Consider the following 11339-nt stretch of genomic DNA (forward strand, 5'->3'; position numbering starts at 1 on the left):
CATGGCACCATACCTGGAAAATGACATTTTATTAATATTTGCTGTTTAGAAACATTATGTTAAATGGATTTTGATGCTTTCTATTCTTAAAAACCTAGGTCCTAATGTGCTATCAGTGAAAGAATTAAATGCAGCTTGTTTTGTGTTGAGGTACTATGCTATATAGATATAATATTCATACAATCTCCATGCCGTCCCACTAGTTTAAGGTCACTATAAATCCCTACATTTGACAGATCAAGATGAGACTAAAAGTAGTTTACTCTGAGGCTGGGTATGGGTAGTACACACCTTTGATTGCAGCACTTGAGAGGCCAAAGCAGGCGATCTCTGAGTTTGAGGCCAGCCTGGTCTACACAGTAAGTTATAGGATGGCCAGAGCTAAAACAGAGAAATCCTATCTCAAAAACAGAAGTTGTTTAGTTTTGAGTCTGGAGCTCAGTGTTGAGAGAACTTGCCTACTATGTGCAAGGCCTCACTTGCAGCTGGAATGGTGGCATATGCACTCAGTAGAGGCCAGCCTAAACCACACAAGAAAAAAGGCCAGGTGTGGTTGTGCACACCTTTAATCCCAGCAACAGGGACATAGGAGGATCTCTTGAGTTCAAGCCAGTCTGGTCTACTTAGAGAGTTCCAGGACAAAATAGAGATCCTGTCTGAAACAAAGCCAGGATACACAGAATGGAAAGGCAAAGAACTCAAATCTTTTCAACTGCAGTATAAAAGATTACCGAGAGTTTTTGACTTCTAAAGCCACTTAGTCCACGGAGATCTATCTATCCTATAATATGTAAAAATTGAAACTGTTTTAACTCCAAACAAAAGGCAGTGCTTTCCCCCCCCCCCCACGGCAAATACTATATAAAATAATCCTAACAATTCAGTGCTGGAAAAATCAGTACTCGACACACCAGGCACATTCTCTACTCCTCCAATTCTATCATCTGGTGAGAGTTGAGAGACCAGAGTTCTTCAAGAGCATTCACCTTGCCGGGTGGTGGTGGCGCACGCCTTTAATCCCAGCACTTGGGAGGCTGAGGCAGGTGGATTTCTGAGTTCAAGGCCAGCCTGGTCTACAGAGTGTGTTCCAGGACAGCCAGGGCTACACAGAGAAACCCTGTCTCGAAAAACAAAAAACAAAAAAAAAACAAAAAAAAAAAAAAAAAAAAAAAAAGAAGAAGAAGAAAGACCTTCTGATCTAGATAGAACAGATTCCTAGAAATACTCAACAGACATAAAATACTACCAGCCGAGCTACACCCCTGAGCAATGGCCAATCCACCTCTAGGGAACCCATGGTTACCAGGACAGTTAGTTTCGTTAGCAGGCAGGAGTGAGGTACTGAAAACTAAACCTAGAGCCTTGCGTCAGCTAAGCACACACTATTTAAACTACCCCAGCCCTGACCCGTGCCTGTTTTACATCCTGCCTTGCTCCTTTACAACTGCATCTGAGGTGGTGGCAAGTTTAAGAACCCCAGCCAGGCACTGGCACAGGCACATCAAAATGTCTGACAGTCATCTAACTGTTTAGCTAAGGGTCTTCCAGACCTGCTGGAACACACAGTGCTTCCTTTGGGTGGCATACTCAGAGCACCACATAGGAAATGCTAACCCAAAATATCAGGTTTCTAGCCAGAACGATGGCACATGCCTTTAGCGTCAACATTTGAGAGGCAGAGTTAAATTAAGCAGATCTCTCCACGTTCCATCTCAAAAGTAGCCTTCTATCCTAAAATTAAACTGTCTTACATAGTACACACTATTATCAGGTCAAAGGCTCACCCATTGTTCTACATCAGTGGTTCTTAACCTTCCCAATGCTAAAATTAGTGACCCTACCCCCCGCCAAAAAATTATTTCATTGCTACTCCATAACTGACATGTGACCCCACAAAAGGGGTTGGACCCACAGGTTGGGAACTGCTGTTCTAGACTAAGACAGTTTACAGTCTAGACCATCACAGTTTGCAGTGTGTTAGTCCGCCTGTCGTGGATAAGGAAGCGAGTCTGGAAGAGCCACAGTTAGTGAGCACACTTACCTCCTGTTTCTAACTGAACTCCTGGGGTCAAGTGAAGAAACTCTGGTTTCATGCTTACTCGGGAGCCAGAAATGAAGCCAATGACAAATTCACAGTGTTCCTCAGCCATCCCAACCTAAATGGGACACAGTAGGCAGTATTACAAGAACAGAGTAACACAACTAAGGTCCTGAGGTGACCCCTCTGTCCAAGGAGCCATGCGTGAAAAGATCCGAACTCTGACAGAGCAAGCATCATAAGATGCTGCATGGTTCTTCCTTGTAACAACACCTGATGACTTACCCACCTGGAAGAAGGATTTGAGATGTGTACCATCATAGACAATTCGGCCACACTTTCAAGACCTATGCACCACTCTTCCAGCACTTTCCCTCTGGCACCTGTTCTTCACTGGCCTCACTCCCGTACTACTTCCCCACAGGGACATGTCAGCCTTGCCACCAGCTACTACCACCATAAGGGACAGCTTAACCTTGAGCCAGACCTTTGCTATTGACATAGGACGCTGGTATTTATGGTTCATTCAGGCTTTACTACAGAAGGCTAGATAGAGATCGATGGCTCGGCAGTTAAGAGTACTGCTTGCTCTTCTAGGACCTAAGTTCAATTCCTAGCACCCACATGGTGGCTCACAACCATCTGTAGCTTCAGTTCCAGGGACTCCAATGCACTCAACTGGCTTCTGTAGGCACTAGGAACGCATATGGTACACAGACAGACACACAGACAAAACACTGTACAAAAACATTATTATGGTCCTTAAAGTATAAATATCATTTATTCACTTTCTAGATGACTATGCAACTAGAAAATTTACCACAGGAAAACATGAAGAGTAACTTAAAATTCAACCTTTATCTTCAGCTTTGCCTCAAGATGAAAAAACAAACACAGGAATATGTCCAAATGGGCTGGAGAACAATCCAAACCCTTCACCTGCTACAAGATCAAAGTGTTCAGCTGGTGCTAATAAACTGTCAGAAGAGCTGGACTGAGGAGGCTGTGGGGTGAGGCCACGGCTGCCTCGGGCCTCAGATGAAGGGATTTTCTTGCCCTAGAACATCCGGCACACACAGACCTCGTCTCCTCTCCCCCAGCCCCCAGCACTTACTGCCGCCTTGGTGTAGTTTCCCGTGGCCAAGGAGCCAGCAGAGCTCATCTCTGCAATGAGCAGGCACGCCCGATGTAAAGGCAGGCCCACTTCCTGTAAGCCTTTCACAACTCCTGAGCCTGGTACCACGTGGGCATTTACTACATCTGCCCAGGAAGCTATTTTAAAGATGCCACCTGAGGAGAAATAAAAAAAGATGTTTGCTAGTTTTCAGAGATAAAACAATAATCTTTTCCCCAACCAACTGCGGTGTGAAATGATCTACTAACGAGTTAGAGTCGGCACTCTATCAGTAGACTTCTGGGTTCCTCTGGGAGCTAGGTCAGAGGGCAGTGAGGGAAATCCTTGCAAAGAGTGCTGCACTTGGTTTATCAGGAACGCTGACGGGCTGCTACTTTTTTTTTTTTTTTTTTTTTTGCAGTTTTAGAATGCCTGTGCCATCACATAGGGACTGCTCTGAAGACAAGACATTCACAGAGCTCAGGCCGAGAGACATCCCGAAATTCTCCTGAAGACGAGATGTCCTACCATAGAGATCTCTCAGCAACTTTACCCCTACAGGTTTTCTTGGCTGTCCCAATCTTACAGGCAACTATATACATTTTTAACAGACAGTAAAAATGCAGACTTTTGAAAAAAATGAACACACAAGCATAAAGAGAGGTTATACTTCAGCCAGTAAGCTAAGCAATGCAGTCCTGGCAGGCCATCATTAGTACATGAGGTAGCAGATAATGAAAGAAAAAAAATTAGGTGTAGGCATGCACTAAAAAAGAGATATGCAGCTACTTCTGTTCTACAGAGCAGTGAAACAGCATCAGAACTAACAGAACTATGACCACTTGTTTCTAAGAGCAGAAATCTGCATGAGAAACCAGGTACAAGACTAAGCACTTTCCAGGCCACCCATAGGCTCCTCTGCCTGTCTGATATTAAAACTTAAATAGGAAAAGGTGTAGCAACACATTCTGCTAAGCAGCACTCTATACTTCTTTTCTATTCTTTGCTATATTGGCAATTTTCAGCCAGCGCCAGTACATTTTATTTTGCCTGCCCGAACTCGGACACCTTCTGACAGCAGCTCACCCATTTTCTTCTTTCTTTCTTTCTTTCTTTCTTTCTTTCTTTCTTTCTTTCTTTCTTTCTTTCTTTCTTTCTTTCTTTCTTTCTTTCCCCTGAGACAGGGTTTCTCTATATAGCCCTGGCTGTCCTGAAACTCACTCTGTAGACCAGGCTGGCCTCGAACTCAGAAATCTGCCTCCCTCTGCCTCCCAAATGCTGGGATTAACCCAAGTGCTGGGATTAAGGGCGTGTGGCACCACTGCCTGGCTCACCCATTTTCTTTATGGGAGTTAACAGGATTCTCAGTCCATGATGGTTAGAGTTTGACCTTGTAGTGGTAGAAGCAGGTGTATTCCCCAGGCCAGCTAATAAAGGGAGTTTACACAGAGGTTAGAGTGAGACGTGGAATTCCCTACCCGAGAAACAAGTCAACAAAGCAAACAGAATGGAGAACACAGCTGAGACATGGAGAGAAAGCAGGCAGCTCAGTGCCCAACAGCTTTCTACTGCTGACTCTTACATGAGCCAATACACCTTCCCTTCAGCCAGTCTATTTCTGACTGTACTTACTTCCATACTGCTTTTTAACTGTGTTTCCTATATCAGCAAATTTCCTGTCTTCAAATATTAAGAACTCATGGCGTTTTGCCAGAGTGGTCAATTCCTCCATCACATCCAGAGTAAAATCATTCAGAATATCGACATGAGTTTTGAGCATGCAGATGCTGGGTCCCAAGGCATCTGCTAGCTGCAGCAGCTCTCTGGCCTCCGACACATCAGCAGACAGACACAGATTGGTCTCCTTCTTCTGCATAAGCCTGAGGAGCTTTGAGGCAAGTGGGTGGATTCCAGGCAGCTCTGCTCGCGCACCAAAGCTGAGTTCTTTGCATGCTTTCTTCTCAGGAGGTGGAAAACCATTATGATTAGCTGATGAAAAAACATTCTCCTGAATGAACCTCTTCACTTTCCCCACCATCTCAGCGTCAATTTTTTTCTGCTGCTCGAGAATCTCCAGCATTTGGGACAAGGTGCACACTGCGTGGAGACGGACGCCCTGGGCCTGCAGCTTGTCCTTGCCTCCCTGCTCTCTGTCCAGCAGCACTATGGCATCAGTCACCTTTAGACCCTCCTTCTGAAGGACTTCAACAGTCTCCAAAACACTGGCCCCACTGGTGACGACATCCTCAATGACCAGACAGGTCTGCCCAGGATTAATCTCTCCTTCTATAAGGCGCTTGGTACCTAGAAAAAAAAAGCTTCTGTTGAAAAAATATGTAAGATAGTTCAACTAGCACAAGATGTATCCACTTGCTATGAATTTATACAAGAGTTAAGACTATTTAAATCTTTTTTGTGATCATTTACTCTGAAGCTACTTTCTGTTAATTAATGCACCATAATTGTTTTGTTTGCTATCCTCTATATCTCCAAAATGTCAATTAAATACAGAATAGTTATAGTAAGACAAATTATTTCATTCTGTAAGTAAAACTCATTTTTTTCCCCTGAACAATTTGGAGTTTCTTAAAACAAGATCACTTATACAGTAATAAAAGACAGGATACTCCAGTATCATCAATAAAATCATTCCCTTCCCAGCTATACTGATTATAAGTTTACCACTCATGACCAACTGAACAATTTGCTTTTTTAAAAAAAGCAATTTAAAGCCAGGTGGCACACACCTGTTATCTTCCTACTTAGGAGGCAGAAAATGTGAGGCTCTGGTGACCCTCCTATCAGCCTAGGACATGCAGGCCAGTCAGGCAGCTACAGCAAGACCCTGCCTCAAACAAAAAAAGGGTTAGGGAGAAGGCCCAGTGGCTTAAGATCACTGCTGCTCTTGCAAAGAACCAGGTTCGGTTCCCACCACCCATAGGGCAGCTCACAACTCTATATAACTACAGTTCCAGGGACTCTGATGCCCTCTAATAGCCTCTGCTGGCACTGCATGCATGTGGCACACATACATACATGCAGGCAAAACACTCATACTCATAAACTAAATGCAGAAGGGAAACATTTCACAACTTCCTGCACACCATAACCACAATGAATTATCCAATGTGACTTCTCCACCCTTAAGCCCCACTATAAGCTACAAAATATAAGTAACTCAGGCTCTAGACTTCATATTCTTTTTTGAGACTCATTTTATATTTTCTACTGTGTGTTAATTATTTTGGTAGACAGTTTAGGTTTGGGGGGGCTTACTGGAGGAATCACGTAGCTTAACTAAATCTGCTTAGACTGAAATAAGAGAGTACTTACAGGCACGCCAATAATGAGTGTCACGAACATTTGTGAACACACAAGGAAACAGAACTACACTCCTATGGGCAGATTACTTTTAGCTTCAAACTATAATAAACTCACCACTCAGTGATGCATGGCCAGTATCTATATCTTAGCCTTCCCCCACCATGGCTGTGGGGGCACATGTGTAGAGGTCAAAGGGCGACCTGCAGCAGTGGGTTCTTGCCTTCCACCACGTGGGACGCAGCACCCAAACTCAGGTTAGAGTTAGCGCAGGCTCCTCTACCCACTGAACTATCTCACTGTCCTCTCTCAAGTCTCAGAAGCAAACCCAAGACACTACATAATTGGATCTTAAAAGATCTCTTTTTAAAAAACTAACAAGCCGGGCGGTGGTGGCGCATGCCTTTAATCCCAGCACTTGGGAGGCAGAGGCAGGAGGATTTCTGAGTTCAAGGCCGGCCTGGTCTACAGAGTGAGTTCCAGGACAGCCAGAACTATACAGAGAAACCCTGTCTCAAAAAACCAAACCAAACCAAACCAAACCAAACAAAACAAACAAACAAAAAAAACCCCACAAAACTAACAAAGCACTACCATGCCAATATAAACAAAAATCTTCTAAAAATTAGAACATTCTGCTGATGAAGGAAGAGCCAATACAAAGGTTGGGGTTCACCAAGCACTTTGTTTCTACTGCCCAGTCAACAGAAAGAGCCTTTCAGACCCAGACTATAGGGGAAGGTCTTCGTAGCAAGAAAGTCAGCAACTCAATAGCTGACCAGGCCTGTGAAGTGCATTCAACAGCTCTAGTAAACACCGGGGCCTGAAAGAGAACAAACTCCTAACAAGTTACATATTAACTTGAGGCTTATGCTATTTTTATTTTACCATAATCCTTTGTTTCCTTCCTCCTAATGAGCATGGGAATGTGATTGGCTGAGCAGATAACTGTCGCTAGTGGCAACGCTGTATAAGGGACGCCACACACACTGTCAAAAGTGATCCCAACATTTTTGGCAGTTTGGAATAAAATGTCTGCGACCTGTAAGAAAAGGAACACATATACTTTTCATTATTACTACTTCAAATGACGCCCAAATCATGCAGCAGCCTAGCAGAAATGGAAATACATGCCCCCAGGAGATTATTAGATCCTAAGACATAAATGGATTATTCATAACAATTTACTATTTGAGTATCTAAACTCAGGAAAGAAAATATCAAGCAACTGATTTAGACCCATCACAACAATCTTAAAACCTGGTATGCAAACATAAACACCATGAACCTGCTCCGATAGATTCAGGACCCACACCGGGGACAATAGGAAACGTGTCAGGGAGGATGTTCCTGCCTCATCAGCCTCCCAGATGCTACGATTATGGGCATGTTCTACTCTAGCTTCTTCTGTATTTTGAAAAGCTTGTGACTTTTTTTAAGCTGCAAAGTGTGTGATTTCTAATACTAAAATCATGAACATCCCCAGAACTGTTATATCATTATCTGTAATGAATGTGGCAGGTACTAAGGGGTAGTTCAATGATAGAACACTTTGCCTGGTGTACTTACAACCAGGGACGCAATCCCCAGTATCATACAGTCACTGACAGACAGACAGGTGCACACACACGCACACACACACACACTGCTGGATAAGACTAGGAAAATCGGAAAATGTATGTCTTCTTAGATTTAGATTATCACTCCTCTATGTCCACAGCATTATTCTACCGTACTCACTTCTTCCTGCAGGCTTTTACTGATCTGTCATGTTTCTTTACATGCACCTAAACCAAGATGCATAGTAACTGAAATTTAAGATTACCAAGTTAAATAAATGTCATGATCTGACGTTGGCTAGACACTTCTTGGATTACCACTGACATGAGCATATACCTAAAACATAAACTTACAAAATCATACGAGTACAAGAGGACATTTGGGAATTTGTATTTTAGCGAGATAAATACTATAGTTTCCTCCAATTGTTTATGTGTATATGCAACTAGTCAATTACCACTTATTCCTAGGAAGAAACATATAATCTATTGCTTTGTGTGTGTGGGCGGTGTGGTATATATTGAGAGCACCTATTTACATAAACCTCTGGTAATACAGTTCATAGTAAGATTCCGGGAGGTGGAAAGCTGACAGTTCAAGCCACATCAATTAGGGTTTCAGTCTACTTACAACAATTAGGTATAACGGGTACCCGAGAAACAAACCTTAAGCATGTGACAGGAACCATACATTGGGGGGGAGAGGGGTTGGTTTTTGGAAACAAGGTTTCCCTGTAGTAACCCAGGCTGACCTCAAACACAATTCTCCTGCTTCAGTTTCCTAAATGCAGGAATTATAGCTGTGCACCACCAAACCTGGCTATGTATGTCTTGATATTCTACAGTTATATTAACCAACAAAGTAGCCACTAGTAACTTTCAACTATTCCACTAGTTTGTTTGCTCTTGAGACAAATTCTCGTGTAGCCCAGGCTGGCCTAGGGCCAACTATGCAGCTGGACTGTGATGACCTTTTAACTCCTGCCTCCAGCCCCAGTGCTTTATTAACAATTTTGGCAGGCATACTGACTCATCTGGTAAAGGTGTTTTCTGCCTAGCCTGACCACCCGAGTTCAATTCCTTCAACCCTCAAGATGGAGGGAGAGAACACACTCGTCCAAGTTGTCTCTGACCTTTGAAAGTGTACCATGGCACACACACCCAAGATAAACAGAATTAAAACTTCACAATGAGCCGGGCAGTGGTGGCGAAGGCCTTTAATCCCAGCACTTGGGAGGCAGAGGCAGGTAGATTTCTGAGTTCGAGGCCAGCCTGGTCTACAGAGTGAGTTCCAGGACAGCCAAGGCTACACAGAGAAACCCTGTCTCGAAAAACAAAACAAAACTTCACAATGCTCAATATTCACACGGAGTTGCTAGCAACACTTCCAGTCATTTCCAACCTTTCATTCTAAATGCCATCCGCATACAGTTTGGCTGGCAGCTTCTTATTCGAGAAAGCACTATCTCATGGCCGACTTGGCGGTGACGCAAACACAACCGACTCGAGGTTTGAGAAGCACCAGGTTAGAAACCTCTAGGTGTACACTTTACCTTTACCAACCAAAAAATAAAAAATAAAAAATAAATCTGTCTTTCTGGTGTTCACCATATTGCTTTAATTTCTTGCTATTAAGCTATTATTTCTTCTTCTTCTTATTATTAAGCTATTATTTCTTGTACTATTAAGCTGAGTCCTTTCACCAACTACTAATTTCTCCACCCTCCCGCCTTTTCCTCCCTAATTGTCACTTTCTGAAAGTTAAGTACGCAGAACTCATTCAAGGACTTCTCCGCTGGTCAGAGCCCAACAAGCTATCCTGGCTCTTGCATAGCACGTGTCTACACCGATCGGTCAAGAAACAAGGTCCCAAAGAACCCGAAGCCTCCCGCTCTCCAAGCTCCTCCACACTCTCCAGACCAGCAGTAGGGTGGGCTTGCCTGCCTGGTCTGTGGCTCTCCCTCGTCCCCAATTCCGGCCACCCCCTCCATCTCCTGCTCTCCTTTCCCGCCACCCGAAACCATCCCGTCCCTCCGGGTTGGTACCTGACTGAGAAGACGCGGGCGTGACACGATGCCCCGCAGGTCGATGTAGACTGGGGAGGAGAGCCCGCTTTTCAGTACAAAGCTCCCGAACTTGAAAGCCTGCGCGTCATACAGCTCGGTGACCAAGGGGCCCAGGGCTGAGAGGGAGACCTCCATTCTCGCGCGCTCAGTTCGCTCTGGAAGCCGAGAGGCTTGGAGCCTGTGACGTCACCAGAAGTCCCGCCTCTTCCGCCATCCTTTCCGGCCTGGGCCGCGGGCTTCTTTGCGTGTGCTAGTTGCTTCCTGGTTTGAGAGCTGGGTTTTAAAACCTGCAAGCTAGATTGAAGCCTGATTTCTCCGAAGGAGTCAATAGGCTCCGTTCATTTTGTTTTGTTTATAGCTTAGTGCTTCTTTATCTGATACAGTCTCTGTTAACAGCCACTCCTGTACAATCTCAAGGTTTCATTCCATAACATAGAAATCCTCCAAGACATAACCTGTGACTACCTTCTTGTATTAACTTCACAGCTGTTGGCGTGGGAGAGTTTCACAGTAATTTGCACATAGAAACATAAAGCAGGTTATTGTGCACTCAGAGGCTGGCAAAGAAACGCGTGCTTACTTCCTTTAGACCACTTGAAGTGTACTGGATGAAGAAGGGTGGGACGAGTTAGGGAGGATGAACTGACAGTATCGGGTATCTGGAAGGATAATGTTGGGCAGTTTGAAAACCCAAGCATATTTGGTTTACACATCTCTTAGCTGGTTATGTGAACTCCTGTAGTCCTAGGTACTTAGGAATTGATGCAGGAGGATTCCAAGTTCAAGGTTGACCTAGGTATCTAGTGAGCCTGTGTCAATAATAACAACAATAATAACAGCAATCCCTTAAGACTATATTTTCCCATTTTAAAGAAATGCAGCCGGGCGGTGGTGGCGCATGCCTTTAATCCCAGCACTTGGGAGGCAGAGGCAGGCAGATTTCTGAGTTCGAGACCAGCCTGGTCTACAGAGTGAGTTCCAGGACAGCCAGGACTACACAGAGAAACCCTGTCTCAAAAAACAAACAAACAAAAAGAAATGCTGCTTATCAAACAAAACAGACTGGGAGATTTAATTTTATACTCTTTGTGTTCTCTAAAGAGATTGTGTTAAACTCCCAGTGTAGAAAACCCCATATATTCTTGCGTTTGTTTTGTGTTTGAAACAGGGTTTCCCTGTGTAGACCTGCATGACCTAGACTTCACTCTATAGTGAAGGCCCAGACTGCCCTCGAATTCACA

At 44.1% G+C, this 11339-nt stretch overlaps 1 protein-coding gene across 1 annotated transcript; it reads right to left on the minus strand.

Moving 5' to 3' along the window:
* Positions 1–2015: 2015 nt before the first annotated feature.
* On the minus strand, positions 2016–10289 carry LOC117701581 (uridine 5'-monophosphate synthase-like). Its single transcript, XM_034493178.2, has 5 exons — positions 10078–10289; positions 7362–7515; positions 4785–5456; positions 3153–3328; positions 2016–2156 (listed from the first exon to the last, which is right to left on the minus strand). The coding sequence occupies exons 1-5, from the start codon at positions 10231–10233 to the stop codon at positions 2025–2027; spliced, it is 1290 nt and encodes a 429-aa protein (XP_034349069.2). The 5' UTR covers positions 10234–10289; the 3' UTR covers positions 2016–2024.
* Between the last annotated feature and the right edge of the window lie 1050 nt (positions 10290–11339).

The sequence above is a fragment of the Arvicanthis niloticus genome, unplaced genomic scaffold (assembly GCF_011762505.2).
Source record: "Arvicanthis niloticus isolate mArvNil1 unplaced genomic scaffold, mArvNil1.pat.X pat_scaffold_1388_arrow_ctg1, whole genome shotgun sequence".
NCBI lineage: Eukaryota > Metazoa > Chordata > Mammalia > Rodentia > Muridae > Arvicanthis > Arvicanthis niloticus.

Excerpts from the sequence above, each read along its gene's own strand:
- LOC117701581 (XM_034493178.2), bottom strand. The coding sequence starts at position 10,233 with ATGGAGGTCTCCCTCTCAGCCCTGGGCCCCTTGGTCACCGAGCTGTAT. Across the intron at positions 3,329-4,784 it reads AGTTAAAAAGCAGTATGGAA|GTGGCATCTTTAAAATAGCT; the intron begins GTAAGTACAGTC and ends ATTTCTCCTCAG. Across the intron at positions 2,157-3,152 it reads GAAACTACACCAAGGCGGCA|GTTGGGATGGCTGAGGAACA; the intron begins GTAAGTGCTGGG and ends TGTCCCATTTAG.